This window comes from Nyctereutes procyonoides, unplaced genomic scaffold, assembly GCF_905146905.1.
Source record: "Nyctereutes procyonoides isolate TBG_1078 unplaced genomic scaffold, NYPRO_anot_genome, whole genome shotgun sequence".
NCBI lineage: Eukaryota > Metazoa > Chordata > Mammalia > Carnivora > Canidae > Nyctereutes > Nyctereutes procyonoides.
Genome location: NW_026575046.1, coordinates 13,182,282 through 13,202,283, shown reverse-complemented (window position 1 = coordinate 13,202,283; position 20,002 = coordinate 13,182,282). Strand labels below are relative to the sequence as shown.

At 37.0% G+C, this 20,002-nt stretch overlaps 1 protein-coding gene across 4 annotated transcripts in view; it reads left to right on the top strand.

The window, feature by feature from the left end:
* Positions 1 to 20,002, top strand: part of ZFR (zinc finger RNA binding protein) — an 82,576-nt gene that overhangs the window by 10,250 nt on the left and 52,324 nt on the right. For 2 of the 4 annotated variants that reach the window (XR_008664359.1, XM_055325094.1), the window contains exons 3-6: positions 8,172 to 8,195; positions 9,671 to 9,953; positions 12,386 to 12,530; positions 14,738 to 14,956. Coding sequence is in view for 3 of the 4 variants with exons in the window: in XM_055325094.1 (XP_055181069.1) it covers positions 8,172 to 8,195; positions 9,671 to 9,953; positions 12,386 to 12,530; positions 14,738 to 14,956 (671 nt within the window). In the remaining variant the exon portion in view is untranslated. The remainder of the gene's footprint in view (positions 1 to 8,171; positions 8,196 to 9,670; positions 9,954 to 12,385; positions 12,531 to 14,737; positions 14,957 to 20,002) is intronic. The other 2 variants (XM_055325095.1, XM_055325096.1) reach the window with 1 other exon arrangement.

The following is a 20,002-nucleotide window of genomic DNA, read 5'->3' as shown; positions in this document are numbered from 1 at the left end:
AAATTCTATGATAGTTACTGTTTTGATAGCATTGTAAAGGTAATGGGAGCATGGCATATAATAGCAAGCGTACAGAATAAAGATGGTTTGTCTTTGGGGGTGATTCTATTAGGAAGTTTAATTTTGCATTGTTTTCAGCATAATAAAATATTAAATGTAATTTAAAGAAAAATATTTCAGAGATCGCCTGGGTGGCTCAGTCGTTTAAGCATCTGCCTTGGGGTCAGGTCATGATCCCAGGGTCCCAAGATTGAGCCCTGAGTTGGGCTCCCTGCTCCTTGGGGAGTCTGCTACTCCCTCTACCCCTCACCCCACTCTTGCTCTCCTGCTCTCAAATAAATAAACAAAATATTTTTTAAAAAAGATAAAAATCTGTCAGTAATTTGGTAGATACATAAAATTCCATAATTTGACCTGGAAAACAGAAAAGTCTAACAATGTTGAACATTCAGTTGGACTAATGAAAAGATCACATTGTATTTTGTATGCCGTGAAAAAGGAAAGTCTCTTGTCTATAAATTACTTTGCCATTTTATCCAAAATTGGAAATGATGCACACACACAGAATATTCAGTAGGAGAGAAGAAACATTCAGTAATGTGGGTGACAGAAGTCATCTACATTTTCTTGATGGTGACTTTTTCTCATTCCTTCTATAGGTCCGAAGTTAAACATTCTGTTTGTTTTATAGTAGTTCCTCTAGAAACTTAGCATGAGTATATCAGTCTAAAGTTAATCCATTATTTTTTCCTTCCTAAATAATACAAACACTTAAAATACTTTAACCTTGATCAATCTTAATTCTGATTTTTGTGCTATTATTACAATATTTAGAATTTTCTTAACCCCACAACCAGTCATTGTTGGTTAAATAACACCGTTATTTTATATATAGTCAGCGATTACTTATTTTCTTTTTATTTATTTATTTATTTATTTATTTATTTATTTATTTTAATTTTTATTTATTTATGATAGTCACACAGAGAGAGAGAGAGAGAGGCAGAGACACAGGCAGAGGGAGAAGCAGGCTCCATGTGCTGGGAGCCCGACGTGGGATTCGATCCGGGGTCTCCAGGATCGCGCCCTGGGCCAAAGGCAGGCGCCAAACCGCTGCGCCACCCAGGGATCCCCTACTTATTTTCTTTTTAAAGATTTATTTATTTATTCATGAGAGACCGAGAGAGAGAGCCAGAGACATAGGCAGAGGGAGAAGCAGGCTCTCCATGGGGAGTCTGATGCGGGACTCAATCCTAGAACTCTGGGATCACACGCTGAGCCAAAGACAGACATTCAGTCATAGAGCCACCCAGGTATCCCGTCAGCAATTACTTAAATTTACCTTCATATTTACCACTTTTCATTTTATCTACTTTTTTTTACTAAAGATTTTTATTTATTCGTGAGAGACGCAGAGAGAAAGGCAGGCAGAGACACAGGCAGAGGGAGAAGCAGGCTCCATGCAGGGAGCCCGATGTGGGACTCAATCCCGGGTCTCCAGGATCACACCCTGCGCTGAAGGCGGTGCTAAACCAGTGAGCCACCCGGCTGCCCTATTCACCACTTTTTAAATATAACATTTATTCATCCTGAGTCATTTCCATCCTTCTAAAGGAAATCTTTAAAAATGTCTTTTAATATGGGTCTACTGGTAACAGTTCTGGTTTTTGTTTTTAATCTTACCGTCCTGATTCTTGAGAAGTCACACTTAGTATAGAGACTTTTTTTTTTCCTTCAGTGCATCTCTTTGTCTTTGGGGCTCTCAGAGTTGCTGTCTTTCATTAATTTGGGGAAATCTCAGACATTGTTTTAGATGTTTGTATTTCTCCATTTGTAATTCTACTTAGATGTAACTTACCACTTTTTATTCTCCCTTCCTAATCTTTTAACCTCTAATATTTTTCATCTCTGTGTACATTCTAATTGTGGAGATCCTTCTAGTTCACTAATTTTTTGTCAGCCATGTCTAATCAGTTATGTAATGGCCTTTATAAGTTTCTGATTATTTTTATATATGGTATTTCATTTCTGGAAGTTGTGATCTTTTAAGACTTCATCTGGTTGTTTTTGATCAACCTCTTAGTCGTCTGTCTCAGTTTTGATAGTCCTTTACCTGTTGTTTTGTTTTGTTTTGTTTTTAAGTAGGTTCCACGCCCAGCTTAGAGCCCGATGCGAGGTTAAACTCAAAACCCTGAGATCAAGACCTGAGCTAAGGAGCACCTACCTGAGTGACTCAGTTAAGCATCTGACTCCCTAGTTTCAGCTCAGGTCATTATCTCAGGGTTCTGAGATTGAGCCCGACATGGGTTCCGTGCTGAGGAGTCCTGCTTGAGATCCTTTTCCTCTGCCCTTCATCCCTCCTTTCCTTCCTACTTTTCTCCCCTCCCCCCCAATCAATCCTTTAAAAAAAAAAAAAAAGACCTGAGCTGAGATCAAGAGTCAGACGTTTAATGTTCTGAGCCATCCAGGCGCCCTGCCCCTATTTACTTTTTTAAGTGTACTTATTTTATATTTTTGGTCCAATAATTCTAATACATTCTTTTCAAATTTTTTTTTCCTGCAAACTCTGGCTTCTAGTTACTTGTTTCCTTATGGGATTTGTTGTGATGTTTTTATTGGGATCATCTTGTTTCTTAGAACATTGTAGCATTTTAAGGAAAATGTGGTTTGCGGCATCTGAAAGCATTATCAGCTCAGAGATATATTAAACTAACTTCTTAACTTGGAATTTTCCTAGTCAGATAAGGTGAATTCTAGAGCCCAAACCTAAGGGTAGGCTGACTTTTGTTATAAAGAATTGTGCGGGGCACCTGGGTGGCTCAGTAGGTTAAGCATCCGATTCTTGATTTTGGATCAAGTCCTCTCTCAGGGTCATGAGATGGAACCCCCTGTTGGGCTCCACGCTAGGTGTAGAGCCCACTTAGGATTTTCTCTCCATCTCCCCCACCCATGCCTGCACATGTGCTCTCTTGCTCAAAAAAAAAAAAAAAAGAAAAGAAAAAGAATTATTAGGGGAAACATCTTTCCCCTTTACTCCTAGCTAAGGCTAAGCTAGGAAAGTTTCTTTTACAGTTTTTCCTTAAAGAGGGAAATGGACTTTTTTCTAATTCACCTTCTGTGTTTCTTGTGGGAGTTTCAGAGTTCTAGGCCATTGCTTCCCAATGTCTTTCATGTCTGCTAACACAGAAAAATATGTGTTGACCAGCACACTAGATAAAGGGGGAGATTTGGAGCCCTGGATAAGTGTATTACAGTTGTAGGCAGCAGATCTGGGGCTCTAGCCATGTGCACTACTCATTTTTCCTGAGAACTGTTACCCTGTTACAGAATAGAAGGAAATTTTTTGTTTAAAGGTACAATTTAAAGAGCAGGAAAATGAATGATGAATATTATAGACTCAGAAGTAATGCTCTATATCATAAAATGGTAGTTCTTGAAGCTTATGGTTTGGGGACCACTGAAGACCCCCCCCCCAGAGCTTTTGTTTATGTGGGTTATATTAATATTTACTGTCTTCAAATTTTTAAAAATATGTATTAAATCATTTAAAAATAAGATTACTATATGTTAAGCCTAAATTTCTTTTTGTAACTCTAAAAAATAACTATATTCCTATCTTCCAAAAGTAATGAGACAAGAAGCATTGTTTTACATCTTTACAAAGATTTTTGTAAATCTTTTTAATATAATACCTCAAAGTGGTTCTTGATCTGCTTCTGCATTCAGTCTGTTGCAATAAATTGTTGGGATTAAATTATATGAAGGCAATCTGTAATTGAAAAAGGGATAGCCTCCTGGAGCCTAGCAGTTGGATCACATTTTGAAAATCACACACATACACAAAAAAAAACATTTTGAAAAACACAAATGTTTTTTCCCTTGTTATCAGATGCCACTTATGTGGACAAGCCATTGGTACACATAGTTGTTGGGGTTTTTTTGTTTTCTTTTTTAAGATGTTATTTATTTATTCATGAGAGAAAGGAAGAGACAGAGAGAGAGAAGCAGGCTCCATGCAGGGAGCCCGATGTGGAACTCAATCCCGGGACTCCAGGATCATGCCTTGGGCTGAAGGTAGATGCTTAACTGCTGAGCCACCCAGGCATCCCCATGTAATTGTTTTAATGCCCAGTAGTGACTATAACGTTGGTGTAATGTAAAGCCCAGGTCGTATTAAGGGAATTTGAAAGCATTAAAAATGGGCTTAGAGTTGAGTAGAAGTTAGGCTAGAGACCAATAATGTAGAAATTAGAATTGACTTGTATTAATTAGAAAGGACTATTTTAAATTTGTGATTGGTCATTCAGCTTGCCAGTTTGAAAATTTTGTTCCAATACTTTTATGCTCCTCCCCCCCAGGGTAAGGGAGATACTAATTACATAATGTAATTAAAAATAGTATAGAATAGCCTTTTTTTTTTTTTAGATTTTATTTATTTTAGCAAGCAAGTGTGCGTGTGCAAGCAAAGTTGGGGAGGAAAGGAAGAGTATCTCAAGCCAACTCTGCACTGAGTGTGAAGCCTGATGTGGGTCTCAGTCTCACCACCCTTATGAGATCATGAACTGAGCCAAAACCAAGAAGAGTCAGACACTTAACCATTCAGGCACTCATAGAAGGTCTTTTAATGAAAACAGCATTCCCTTGTTTTCCTAATCCCTTCTCCCCAATTCCACATTGTAGAGACCCCCACCTTTAATACATTCTGGTTTTATTTCTAACTCTGTATCGTTAAATAATGCTTTTCTGTGTCTTAATTTATTGACTTTTTATGCATTATATTTTGATTTCCTACAATCATAGTTAATATTTAGTACATACCCTCTCATGCTTCTCATTTCTCCTTCAAATTCAGTGATATGGCTATTTCTCTTACTTTTACACACTCCATTTCCAGTATAGGTAGTCAGTTTCTCAGTATATTTTAGGAAAAGAATCTTCAAACTCTGGTGCTTTACCTTCCCTCTTTCCCCACTTCATCACCCAAATTAGCTATAGTTGTACTTGTGATTAACATTTACATTATATTCTGTAATCATAGTTTATCTTCTGTAATTTAGGTTGATACTAAAACTTTAAAGCAGAAACTTTTATTATTGTGACTGTAATAGTACTGTGGAGCCAAGTGGTGGTGGTGGTTTGTGATTATCATTCCTAATGTATGTCATTTTTATAACCTTGTGCCACTCAATAAAAGAATCTTCCTTGGTTCAAGTTCAAGTAGATGTTTGCTTTTTTTTTACGCCCTACTAATTGCTCGACTGTGGTGTCTTTTACCAGGATCATGCCTTTCTTCAGCAATGTCATATTTGCTAAAGTCTTTCGTTCTCTTTTTGCCCCAAAATCTTTTTGGTGCCTTGATTGTATCTTAATATATTTCCAGGTTCCTGGTCTACTGTCTATTGTCCAATCCTTTATTTTCCTGGACATGGCTCTCCTGGAGGCTTCTGTCCTTTTTTTACTACTTCTAATCCAAGCTCATTGCCTCTTTTGGCCTGCTGCACAGCTGCTGACCTGGGCTCATCTCCCTCCTGGGTTTGGATCCACTATTTATAGGATCCCATGATTTTGTTCTTGGTTTATTTTTTTGTTAAAGTACATCTTCATATCACTTCCAAAGAAAAGGGATATAGAAGGTAAACTCTTCGGTTCTTGAATGTCAAAAGAAAAAAAAAACCTTTATTCTGTCTTAATGGTTTAGCTAGATACAGAACTCTATTAATATTCATTTTCTCTTGAATTTTTAAGATATTAGTCTACTGTTTCCTAGCCATTCGTGTTATTAGTAAAAGTCTGAGTTTTGTTTAGTTTGTATGCAGGTGACTTATTTTTCTTCTCAGGAGACTTGAAGGATATATTTTTTTTTAACCTTGAGATGTTAATGAAATGCTGTGTCCTGTGTTCTCATCTGTTTGTGCTCTATAGGCCCTATAAATTTGAAAATATGTGCCTCCCTTCCAGAGTGGGAAATATTTTTTATTTCTTTTATTTGTCTTTCTTTCTTTCTTTCTTTCTTTCTTTCTTTCTTTCTTTCTTTCTTTTCTTTTCTTTCTTTTCTTTCTTTTCTTTTCTTTTCTTTCTTTTTTTTTTTTTTCCAGAATTCTTTCTAGTTGGATATTGGACTTCCTAGATTTATTTTCTCTTATAGTCTCCATATCCTGATCTTGTCTATATCCCTTAGCTTTATTTTCTAACTAGTGTTAAGTTCTTATTTTATGGATACAAATTAGAGTTTGTGAAAATTCTTATTTGTTGCTTTGATAATCCATTTCCTACAGGATCATTCCTGTTTCTTTTGCAGTTTATAGTAGGCTTTCTTCGACTGTCTGGTGATTTGGGTCAGGTGTCTATTTTGGTAAGGATTCTGGCTTATTTCACTTTCTGGTAAGCAAGGAAAGAGCTGGCCATTAGCCTCCAGATTAAGTCCAAAAATATAAAAGTGTTACTACTTTTTAATATTAATAACTCCATAAATACTTTCTTTTCCTTTTTCTCCTTCCAAGAGAAATGCCCTTCCATTTTATGTATGATTCTTGAAGTATTTCTTAACCTTGCTCATTCATATTTTTATGTTTTGTGATTTATTATTTCATTTTTCCTGGCTTAAAACTGAAGTTTATTAGATTTAACTTATTCACAAAAGATATTATCTAAATAGAAGCTTGTTTTCTACTGGATGAAAATGAAAGACTTTAATATTTCACAAATATGTTTTTATGGCACAAGATTTGGGCTTTTATTTACTTACCCTGTCTTATTTTAAAAATCATTAATGACCTTTAAGTTTTAAATTTTATGTAGGGATATAATTTAATACCTTTCATTCTAACACTACAAACTAGGCAAAAACCATGGTTTAAAAAATTTCAACCCAAGGCTCCTTTTGCTTAAATTAATTTGAACTTGATGTGACCTGTATTTTTTAAAGTTTACTTAACTTTTTAGATTTAGCCACTAGATATTTATTGAATTGGTGTAGTCCAGGCTGGTCATATACATCACATAAAAGGCAGTAATTTTTCTAAGGATATTTCAAATTGAAAGAGAATTTCCCAGATGCGTTTAAGATAACAGGCCAGAGAATCTATATTCTGAACAGCAGACCACTGCCCTACCCCTTAACCCCATGGAATTGGAACTAAATAATTATTCTTTTGTTTAAGATTCCATCCATTATTTGGGGGAGAGAGCAGGATTGGGGGTGGGGGGTGCAGAGGGAGAGAGAGAAGCATACTGGATCCCAGGACCCCAAATCAGAACCTAAGCCAAAGGCAGATGCATAGACCAGCTGAGCCACCCAGGCGCCCCTAGATCATTATTCTTCATGATGCTTTTGGTAGAGGATATGGTTCCAGCTGTAATCTGGCTATACGGAGCAGAGTTAGGTTAGGCAGCCCTAGGCATATGGTAATGGCTAAGGGTACTGGCATCGTGTTAATATGGTTCCTGGAAAGGGAGATAATAATAAGATTCATCGTTCAAACTGAGACACATAGGTGTGAGAGTGTACTGTTAATAATTAAACCAGAGCATATTGTCATCCCTTTTTAGTCACATGGGCTTTTAAGGATCAGAGGCAGTATAAGTCAAATTGCTTGCCTAGTTGACTTGACATTTCCTATTCTGTTCCCTATCTTGTTTCTACTCTGCTTTTTGTCCTGTAGGACAAGTTTTGGAGACCAAGATGTGTGAACAAATAATAAAGAACAATGGGATGAATGGAAACTGTATAGGAATCCAAGATTATCTAAATTTTTATATAACCAAACTCCTTTTATGCAGTGTAGTCTGAATGTGTGAAATTTTATCAGTAAATGTTAAATACAAGTTTCACAGAACTGGTGTATTTATATTTTAAATATAATTCTTTCAGTCCTAGGAGTTTTGAAGAAATACAATATGTTATTAGCATTTTTTTCTTAAGGATATGGAATTATCCATAGAATATGTCAATCCCAAACCAATTTTTCCACTATTACGATTTAAATTTCCCTTTCCCTATCTTTTAATTGTCATATTTATAGAAAATATTAGCTACTTTTAATATCAAAATGTGGAAAACCTCATCCAAATATAAATTATAAGAGTTTCTTTGGACTTTGTTCTAAGTTTTTGTTTTTTTTTCTTTTTCATATTGGGCTGAAATCTGCCACCCTTCCATCCATTGGTTCTAGTTCTGTTCTCTGGAGCAGCATGGAGTAAGTCTCTTCTATTAGAAGGCAGCTCTCATATCTTCCCCAATCACCTCTTCTAGACTGAATGTTCCCAGGTCCTCCACTTCTTATGTGAGATACTACTCATACTTATAAGCTTCATATTGATTCCCTTTGAATACATTATAATTATCAGTGTTTTCCCTAATAGAGTTAAAATGTGATGGCCCCAAATTTTAATTTTATGCCATATTTGTATGGTGTTGTGCACAGCAATGAAGAATATCCTGTACTATAACCCATGAATCAGACACTACTAGAGCAGCTTCAGCTTATGTCAGGTATTTTTTTCTTAGCTATTCTTAACTGTTGGCTCATATTAAGACTTAAGGTCATCTAAAACCTGTCAGCTAAGTAACAGTTGGGGCTCTCCTTTTTTTAGAAGGCATTTCTGCCTTAGTAATAAAGCTTTAGCAAGTGTAATTGTGAATGTTTTAGGGAACCTAGAACAAATACACTTGAATGTGCTTAACATCTGTAAGCCTTGGTTTTACGTGACATAGACTCTCAATTTTACAGTTAAAATTTAAAAAGTTAAACATTACTCTGAGAACTTTAGCTGGAAGTTTGATTTACAGTTTTGGAAAATGTTTTTGGCTCTTTGAGTTGTAAATGGTTAATGATTGCAAAGCATCTCACTTAGGTCTCCTTTTGCAACATGTACTACATTTTTAAGAAAAAAATGTGTATAATGAAATGCTGCCTGTAACTTGCTTGGGTAATTACCTAAAATAATAGATAGTTCATTGTAGGTTTTGTGCCCTAGAGCAAGATTTCTCAACCTCAGCACCATTGACATTCTTTGGATAATTCTTTGTTGTGGGTAGCTGTCCTGTGCACTGTAGGATATGTAACAGCATCACTGGCTTCTACCCACTAGATGCCAGTAGCACATATCACTAACACCTCCTCTGCAGTTTGACCATTAAAAATATCTCTAGACATGGCCAAATGTTCCTGGAGGGCAAAATCTTCCCCAGTTGAGAACTACTGCCCTAGAGTATCAGAAGTATTTAAGTCAACTGGGTAATAGTTTTTACTTTAAATGTTTTCTATAATTGGAGTTAGAGCTCAGTATTTTTAGAATTATTTCTTTGTAGAGATTTTTTTAAACTGTAGGAGATATAAAGAACCTTACGAGCAAATAGTTTTTTAAGTTCCTAGTTTCATCAAGTTTTCTTCCTAATACTGCTTTTTATCCCAGTTTGTCATCCCTGCTTTGTGATGTGGTCCATAATCTTAATTAAGCATAGTATGTGTGACTGTTTAATGTATTAAGATTAAAGATTAAAAATCATACAACAGTAATAAATATGGTATTGACTAGGCTTACTGAGTTCAGATACTTGGTGTTTTGTAGTCTGTGATTAAATTTCTTGAAAATGTGCTTTTTATTTTATTAAATTCTTAGATTTTAAAATTAAATTGTATTATGTTTATTCTTCTACTTCACAATATAGCCAGCAGCCAGCTTCCGGTGTAGCCTACTCTCATCCAACTACAGTTGCTAGCTACACTGTCCATCAGGCTCCAGTAGCTGCTCACACAGTTACTGCTGCCTATGCACCAGCAGCCGCCACAGTTGCAGTTGCCAGGCCTGCTCCAGTAGCTGTTGCAGCTGCTGCAACAGCTGCTGCTTATGGAGGCTACCCCACTGCACATACAGCAACTGACTATGGTTATACCCAGAGACAACAAGAAGCACCACCACCACCACCCCCAGCTACTACACAGAACTACCAGGTAAGAAAACTCCTAGTTTCAGTAGTCTTAACACATAGGCCTCAGCAGCCCTAGTGTATGATGTAATATCCAAGCCAGTGCTTATCAGACTTGGATCTTCAAAAATATACCTCTGATGATAGAAATGAATGTGTATTCTAAGGTAATTTAGGGGCACAGTCCAAGCATTAAGTACCCTTGTAGTGAGTTTTTTATTAATAATTCTCCTGGGTCCTTTTTATATCTATGTTTACTTTAATTAAAAATATTTTATGTTACTGGTTGAATCTTTAGCCAAGGTTTTCATAAAAATGAAGACATAGGGAAGATGCTTCTTGTTTGTACTATGGCATTATTCTGTCTCCTGTTTTGAGAACCAAGAGCTTAAACTATATGGGCCAAATTCATAGTGTTTTCTTGGAACTTAACAAGGGCAGAAGTTCTGTTGCCTGTACATTCTTCCCCTTAAAGTATTCTTTTTTAGTATGTAAATTTGTTTTACAAATTGCTGCTGCTCTTATTCCTGTAGTTGCTTTTGGTTCAGTCTTACTGGGGATATGAAGATCTAATTCAATTCCCTTTTATAGTACTATGATTATTGTGGTACTGAATTACTACTTAAATTTGGTTCTAATCCTTTTTTTTTTTTTTTTAAGATTTATTTATTTATCTGAGAGAATGTGCAGGAGCTGGAGGAGAGGGAGAGAATGTCAAGCATACTCCCCACTGAGGGAGGAACCTGATGCAGGGCTCAATCTCATGACCCTGAGATCATGATCTGAGCCGAAATCAAGAGTCAGACACTTAACTAACTGAGCTACCCAGGCACCCCTGGTTCTAATCCTTTAATAACCCACTTTCTGTTTGTTTGCTTTAGGATCTTCCGAACTTTGCCTAGTTTTTCTATATTCCTTCTAAAATATATTAATTGATTTTGTTAAGTAATGAATCGACATGTGAATTATAATATTAGTATTTTCTATTAATAACTGGCAAGTTATGGGGTGCCTGGGTGGCTCAGTTGGTTAAGTGTCTGACTCTTGATTTCAGCTCAGGTTGTGATCCTTGGGGTTGTGGGATTGAGCCCCACATTAGGCTCCATGCTCCATGCTCAGTGGGGAGTCTTGCTTGAGATTCTTTTCTCCTTCTTCTCTTCCCCTTGAGCTGTCTCTCTAAAATAAGTAAATCTTTATATATTAGGCAAGTTACTAAACTCAGAATTCCTTTTAGGATTGTTTTCATTATGTCCAGAAACAGAATGCAATAAATTACATTGTTTTTAATAGGGTGAATGAAGCCCATCATTTTCTGGGCTCTGCCTACTTCTTCAGCCTTTCCACCGGCATACCTCCTCATCCCTCCTTACTTTGTACAGTGTCAGAATTCACCCAGCTCATCTTGAGCTTCACTGCCTTGGAGATTTATATACAGTGTTCCTTCTCCCTGGAACCTGTATTCTCCTTTCCTCTCTTCCACCCAGAAGCTCCTATTCATTATGTTAATGATAGTAGTAAATAGGGGTGCCTGGGTGGCTCAGTCAGTTAAGCATCCAACTTTTGATCTCAGCTCAGGTCTTCTTTGGGCTCTGTGCTGGGGATGGAGCCAACTTTTAAAAAGTAAGTTAATAAAAATAATAGTGGTAAATAAAGAAGAATGAAAAGAAAGCTGGAGTAGTTAAAAAGCTTCAGACTTACAGGTAGTCTTTACTATGAAATCCATTTTTAAAGCAAAACTGCTATGAATTTCTTAATAGAAATTTTTTTTTTTTAAGATTTGAGTGAGAGAGGGCAGCCCCGGTGCGCAGCGGTTTTAAGTGCCCCCTGCAGCCCAGGGTGTGATCCTGGAGACCAGGGATCGAGTCCCACATCGGGCTCCTTACATGGAGCCTGCTTCTCTCTCTGCCTGTGTCTCTGCCCTCTCTCTCTCTCTCTCTCTCTCTCTCTCTCTCTCTCTCTCTCTGTGTGTGTGTGTGTGTGTTTCTCATGAATAAATAAATAAATCTTAAAAAAAAAAAGATCTGAGTGAGAGAGAGAGGGGGGGAGAGGAGAATGAATCCTCAAGCCGACTCCCCACTGAGCACAGAGGGCCCCACAGGGCTTGATCCCAGGACCCTGAGATCATGACCTGAGCCTAAATCAAGATTCTGCTGCTTAACTGACAGAGCCACCCAGGTGTCCCTTTCTTAATAGAATTTTAAAGATACACATTATTTTAAAGTGTTTTAGTGATACATTTTTTTTCTGATGTGAAAGTTAAACATGCTGCTTGAAATGGTTTTGACCTTATTTTCAAAGTTCAGAGTTGAGTGCCCTTTGTTTTGAGTCTGACTTTTATACCTAGGTCTATAAGTTAGTTTTTCATTTTCCTTTATTACACTTTTATATAGTAGAGTTAGAGTTTTTTCCTGCCACTTCACTTATATAGTAAGATTTTCTTTTATTCCCTTTCTTTAGGACTCATACTCCTATGTAAGATCCACTGCTCCTGCTGTAGCATATGATAGTAAGCAGTACTACCAACAACCCACAGCAACTGCTGCTGCTGTAGCAGCTGCTGCCCAGCCTCAGCCTTCTGTTGCTGAAACCTACTATCAGACAGGTGGGTTTTATTAGCATACACGGTTTCATTGAAAACTATTGAAATATATTGTTTGGTGTGTTTAATGAAGGTGTACCCTTTTGAGTCCACCTAAGCTCATTGTATTATGTTATGTAAAGAAGCAGGTTCTAGCTGTGTGCTTCTCTTCTTCTGCTACATGCTTTTGAGTGCCAAAGAGGGAGAGGGCTATAGGGACAAATCATAATCATGTCCTTTTCTCCCAGAAATGTATTTTATTTCTGGTCTCTGACTTATAGTTCTCTTGCTGCTATGAAATAAGTTGTACAAAAAGAGTTGTGATAACTTCTGGCCACATCCTTATCTTCCCCAGAAGTGCCCAGAACATACTGCTGACTGCCTTTGTGTAACCAGTGGAGACCTTTTGTGGGCCCATATTTTTAATTCCTCTTTCTCTGATCTGTAATGACAGTTGGTCCTGTTTCTAGCCTCTGATATTACAGTAAATATAATGGCTTAAATACAGGAAATACTTTGTTTTCAAAGAAGCCTACATATTTGTAGTCTTCCTTTTCTCTTTTTCTTTTTTAAAGATGTATTTATTTTGGAGAGAGAGAGAATGTGGGAGCAAGGGGAGGGGCAGAGGGAGAGAATCTCAGTCAGGAGTCAGATGTTGAGCCACGCAGGCACCCCAAGTAGTCTTTAAGAGATGAAATTCTTTTTTTTTTTTTTTAATATTTTATTTATTTATTCATAGAGACAGAGAGAGAGAGAGAGAGGCAGAGACACAGGCAGAGGGAGAAGCAGGCATCATACAGAGAGCCTGACGTGGGACCCGATCCAGGGTCTCCACGATCACGCCCTGGGCTGCAGGCGGCGCTAAACCGCTGTGCCACCAGGGCTGCCCAAGAGATGAAATTCTTGATAGAGATTCAGTTGAAAATTTAAAGTTGAGTTCAGAAAAGTAGACAGTTCCTTTTTTAGTTATTTTTGAAGGATCATGAGAGTGTGGGTGAGTCTTGGATTAGGAAGGAGTAGGACTGACTTCTGGTACTGGCTTTACCACTAATGTTGGTGAGTGATTTTTACCTCTTTTCATCAATATTCTCTTATTTGTTAATGAGGTAGTTGACCCAGATCTCTCTAGGGTACTTTTAATTCTAAGATTTCTGTGAGTCCCTTAAAAGTGATATAAAAATATTTTGAATTATAATGACCGACTTTTCTTATAGTTTCTTCTCTAATGATTTGTCGGTACACTGAGCTGTAGTGAACTTCCTGATTAATTATCAAAGGTAGATTGTGTTTCAGAGTCAGAAGAACTTTTAGTCTTAGCTCTGACATGGACTATCTGACTTGCAAGTCATTTAGGTCTTGGACATTAGTTTCCTTTTGTAAAATGTCCTCATCTGTGTGTTATGTGGATCAAGTTTTATACTACATGTAGGTAACAGTTTTATCAATTCTTAAGTGCTATTTATTTAAGATGCCTTAACTAAAGTAAACTAAACCCCCTGATATTTGGGCCTTTATCAGGAATTATATTTTTATGCTTTAGTGATCATTAATAAGTGATTAGTTAATTTAGGGCTTGATAATAAGGTTCATAAGATTCTTAAAGCATTCATTTATTTTGAATATAGTCAAGGGCAGCAGAAAGTTTAGCAGAAACATGTAGTCATTTAAACTGAAGGATTAAGTCTGCGGCACCTTATGAGTTGGTATTAAGACTAAAGTTCATTATAGATATATTATAAAAAATGTGATGAATGGCATGTGAACAAGTTCAGTATAAACAGTGAAATTTTACTGTGATTTAAAATCATATTTGAGGCTCTTTATTCTGTTCACAATGTTAAGTATAACCCTCAAGTTAGACTGACTAGCCCAAACACACACACACACACACCACACACACACACACTGTTCTAAAGACTTTATTACACCTGTTGTAGGTACTACTGCTATTTCAGTTAGTTGTAAATTTGGACAAAATCCTATTTGGGAAATACATAAAGCATCTGGGAAGGGACAGTAAAAGAATTTATGTAGATGTTATATTTTAGATGTTATGTAGATGTTGTAGATTTTATTCAGTTGGTAATAAGAACTTCAACCCTTTTACCAAGAAATTGCTAGCATTAAATTTACAGTTGATGTTTACACTTACTTTTTCTAATTCTCAAGGATATTGGTACAACTATTGAAGTTCACCTTTCTAATTTTCTGATAACTCTTTCCTATTTTAGCCCCCAAAGCGGGTTATAGCCAAGGTGCAACTCAGTATACACAAGCCCAGCAAACTCGACAAGTGACAGCCATAAAACCAGCCACACCAAGTCCAGCTACCACTACTTTCTCCATTTATCCCGTATCTTCCACCGTACAGCCAGTAGCAGCTGCAGCTACTGTGGTGCCATCCTATACCCAGAGTGCTACTTACAGTACCACGGCAGTTACTTATTCTGGTAAGACAAACTGTGTTTAAATGAGTAAATAAGTTAGAAACTTCTTAGAAACTATCTTGATGTTCTGTGGAATGGTGTCACTCTAATAGCAAGAATTGAATTCATTGATAGATGTTGATACATGTATAAAATGTGACAAATGGACCATACTCAAGTTGTGTTTTGGCTTGGCGTGTTGTATGTTGTTTTGTTTAAACCAGGAGATAGTAACAATGTAAAATGCTCTTTGAGAGTTTGAAAGCAGTATCAGTTCTGGGCCTAGCATTGCAATTAGAGAAAAATAACACCTAGTATTTACAGGGTCATTTTTTTCCTGACTTTTCCAAATGAATTTGAAAACTTAAGGTTAATGTTCAGGGACTACCATTGACAAATTGTTTTGTATTGTTTATTTCAGCCGACAGGGAACTACTTCTTTTATATTTATTATCAGGAATAAGTAATGATGAAAATATTGGGCAGCCTTTGTAAATATCTATAAGATTGTTATATAACACATGTCTTTTGGAAGGACAGAGTAGCTTTATTTTCCTTTAAAAAAAAATCACATGTTGGGCAGCCCCAGTGGCTCAGCGGTTTAGCGCTGCCTTCAGCCCCAGGAGTGATCCTGGACACCCGGGATCAAGTCCCACGTCAGGCTCCCTGCATGGAGCCTGCTTCTCCCTCTGCCTGTGTCTCTGTCTCTCATGAATAAACAAATAAAATCTTTTAAAAAAAATGACATGTTTATTATCTTAAGGAAATTATCTATTTCCTTAAATAATCATTATATTAAGAACGGTATAATCGCTAAAACCTTCTTACTATGTCTACTGCTTTTGCTAATTTCTAGCTGAGGTACTTTGCATTATTTCAGTGATTAAAATCACATCTTGCTTTTTTTATAGACAGTAACCTTGTAGTTGGTTTCCTTGGTCTCCGTCTTATTTCTCAATACCTTGTCCTCCTCTCTTTCTATGAAGGATTTAAGGCAATATGGGCAATTTTAGTTCTTCTTGATTCTTCGTTGTAGCTTGGTGTTAAGAGCCAAACTACTGAATTAAAATTGATTAGTTGTTGTTTTTCAAAATTTGTTTAGAAAGAGAGAGTGGGCACTGCATAAGTATGGGAGGAGGGACAGAGGGGAAGAGAGAATCTCAAGCAGGCCTCACACCCTGCCCAATGTAGGGCTCGTTCCCGTGATCCCAAGATTGCAACCTGAGCCAACATCAAGGGTCAGATGTTTAATGGACTGAGCCACCCAAGCGCCCTGTTTTTTCAGAGATTTTTTTTATTTCTTATCCTTTGCTAAAGGCTTATGCCGGATGCTGGGGATACAGTGGTGAATTAGGCAGACATGGAATATTTAGGAACAGTTTGTTGTGGCTAGAATACAGGATATATGGGGTAAATATCAGGAGATACAGCTGGAAATGTCAGTGTGAAAAGCCACGTAATGCTCTGTTATGGTGTCTGTCTTTATCTTGTGGGCCAAAAGGGTGCCAAAAAGGAAATCTTCAGAAAAGGAGCAGTGGGAACAGATTTTAAGTTAACTGTGACAACCATGCAGAAATGAATTGGGAGTGAGGAGAAGTTGTTATCCTTAGATCTGTCATTCAGATTTGCACCCATACAACTTTTTCTGCCCCTCTTTATCTCTGATTAATCAGTTATAACTGTAAATGGAATTATTTCAGTGAAATCTGACTGGACACACTTTTTTTTCAATGTACATTCAACAAAGTAAGGAGTACGAATTTTCCTTTCCTTTTTTTTTTTTTTAATTTTATTTATTTATGATAGGCACACAGTGGAGAGAGAGAGAGAGAGAGGCAGAGACACAGGCAGAGGGAGAAGCAGGCTCCATGCACCGGGAGCCTGATGTGGGATTTGATCCCGGGTCTCCAGGATCGCGCCCTGGACCAAAGGCAGGCGCCAAACCGCTGCACCACCCAGGGATCCCAAATTTTCCTTTCCTATTGTTGCTTCTGTTATACAAGTTCTCCTCTTTCTCTTTTCTAGCTCTCTTCCATTGTCTCAATTACTTGAATATATCTTACATAGAATGAAGTTAATTATTTTTATTTACTGCTATATTACATGAGCAATACATCATTTAAAATTATAGGGGATCCCTGGGTGGCGCAGCGGTTTGGCGCCTGCCTTTGGCCCAGGGCGCGATCCTGGAGACCCGGGATCAAATCAATAAATAAATAAATAAATGTAAAATTATAAGCTAGGGAGATCCCTGGGTGGCTCAGCGGTTTCGCGTCTGCCTTTGGCCCAGGGTGCGATCCTGGAGTCCCGGGATCGACTCCCGCATCGGGCTCCCGGCATGGAGCCTGCTTCTCCCTCTCCCTCTCCCTCTGCCTGTGTCTCTGCCTCTCTCTCTCTCTCTCTCTCTCTCTCTCTCTCTATCTCTCTCCATGACTATCATAAATAAATAAAAATAAATAAAATAAAATTATAAACTATAAAATTTTTTTTAAATAAAAATTATAAAACTATAGATTAAAAAAATTAAATCCCTAGATATGTACCCCTAGATACTAATTACCGTTAACATTTTGGTGCATGTCTTTAGTTTTCTTCATGGGAATATACATATGCAGTATATATATGTTTTTTATAAAAATGAATTTGTCTAATGCATACTATTAATTGCTTTTTTCTCATTGTCAATGTTCTTATGTCACTGAGTGCATGATACACGATTCTTTTGATTTATAATTTTCCCAGCCTTTTATTTTAGAAAATTTTAATTCTGCAAAAAATTTGAAAAAAAAGTATAAATGTCTGTATACCATTTACCTAGATTTACCAGTTAATTAGTATTTTACCATATTTGCTTTATCTCTTAAAACCTATTTTCAAATGGGTCAGCATTATAAGTTACAGATGACCTGATGCTTTTCCTGGAATTCTTCAGCCAGTATTTCCTAATAAGGACATTCTTTTACATTACCACATGCAAATCATAAAAAGAAATTGAACATGGTTATTATCAAATTTGTTTAGTTGTCCACAAGTGTTTTTGATGGCTGAGCTTTCTGTGTGTTTGGTGTCTTTGTGCTATGTTTTAAATTCAGGGTCTAATCAAGGATCATGTATTGTACTTGGTTGTCATATCTTTGTTAGTTTCACTTTCCTTTAATGTAGAATACTCTATTTTTATCTTGACTCTCATGACCTTGACATTTTTTAAGAGATCAGACCAGTTTGTCCTGTAGACTATCCCACAAGTGGATTTATCTGCTTTCTTTATGCTTAGATTTTGGCAGCTTTTTAGTCAATAAAACTACCTGAGTGAACTTCTGCATTTCATAACCTCAAGAGCACAAAAGTAATGCTATAAATTCCTAATTGATGATGCCAAGTATACTCACTGCTTAAAGTGGTAACTACCAGATCTCTTCATTTTAAGGATACCTTTTTTCCCCCTTTGTAATTAACCAAGTAATCTATGGGCCTATTACCCAACAACTTTTCACTCTGTGGTGTTAGATCTTTGAAAATCTCTGAACTGAATCAAGTTGTACAGTGATGTATGTAAAAATCTTTCTACATTGATTCTTAGCACTCTTCTCTAAGGAAGAGCTCCCCTCCTCCCTTCTTTTCTAGTATTACTATGGACTCATTTTTGTTGTTGTCATTCAGCGTAGTATAAAAACCATTACTCATTTTTCTTTTTGAGGTGCATATTTTCCCAGATTTGGCCAATGAGATCCTCCTTTTCAGACTAGCTCCCGAGTCTTCTGGACTTGGCATCATTATTCTCTGAGCACTTTTTTCTTTTTGGCACAGTAAGATCTATTACTGATACACTTCAAGCGTTTCATGCCCAAGTCTCACAATCAACCATTTCACAAAGGAGCTGTGGTTTCTAATAAGGTATTTAGAAATCAGAATTTATTCTTAGAAATAGTTTTTAATGGCTCCATAATATTTTGTTATATGGATGTACTCTTCCTGGATGTAGATTTTAAAGTTTGTCTTGGGATGCTAGGTTTCATATTATGGAAAAACTAGAAATAACATTGGATAAAATAATCTTTCTATGGAAAGAGTCCTGTATTTGCCAGTTGTTGCTGTATGATAAATTTCTAGCAATTCCTGTTACATCAAAGGGTATGCACTTTAAAAAAAAAAAAAGTGCTATACACAGTGTGAGATTGCCATCCCAGAAAGATCATTGTTAGGGTTTAGGAGTTCTATATGTGCAGTTCTATGTCTGCTCTTTTTTTCATCTTATTAAAATGAGTTCTAGAGTATTGGTACCTGCTAAATGGTGGCTTGTAACATGCTAAATTTACTATTGAAATGGTATGTTTTGGGATTCCTGGGTGGCACAGCGGTTTAGCGCCTGCCTTTGGCCCAGGGCGTGATCCTGGAGACCCGGGATCAAATCCCACGTCGGGCTCCCGGTGCATGGAGCCTGCTTCTCCCTCTGCCTATGTCTCTGCCTCTCTCTCTCTCTCTGTGACTATCATAAATAAAAATAAAAATTAAAAAAAAAAAGAAATGGTATGTTTTGTTTCTGATATTGTCCATTTAAAAATTATATTTCAAGTTAATGTGTAACTTATTAACTGATCAGCATTTTTAATAAAAGTGTTTTTTTCTTTCATATTTTTTTTAATAAAGATTTTATTTATTCATGAGAGACACAGACAGAGGAAGGAGAAACAGGCTCCATGGAAGGAGCCTGATGTGGGACTTGTTCCTGGGAATCTAGGATCAGGCCCTGAGCCAAAGGTAGATGCTCAACCACTGAGCCACCGAGGTGTCCCAAAGTATTTTTTTTTTCCTAGAGGAGGAGGGAGAGGGTGAGAGAGAATCCCAGCAGGCTCCACACCCAGCTTGTAGCCCAACACAGGGCTTTATCTCAAAACTCAAGATTGTGACCTGAGCATAAATCAGGAATTGGATACTTAACCGATCAAGTTACCCAGGCACCCCTAATAAAAGTACTTTTTAAGTGAAACTGTTTTAGCCCTCAAAAATTGAGCTTTTACTTAGAGATGCAGCCTTATATTTGTTTTCCCATAATGCTTTTACAAGAAATAT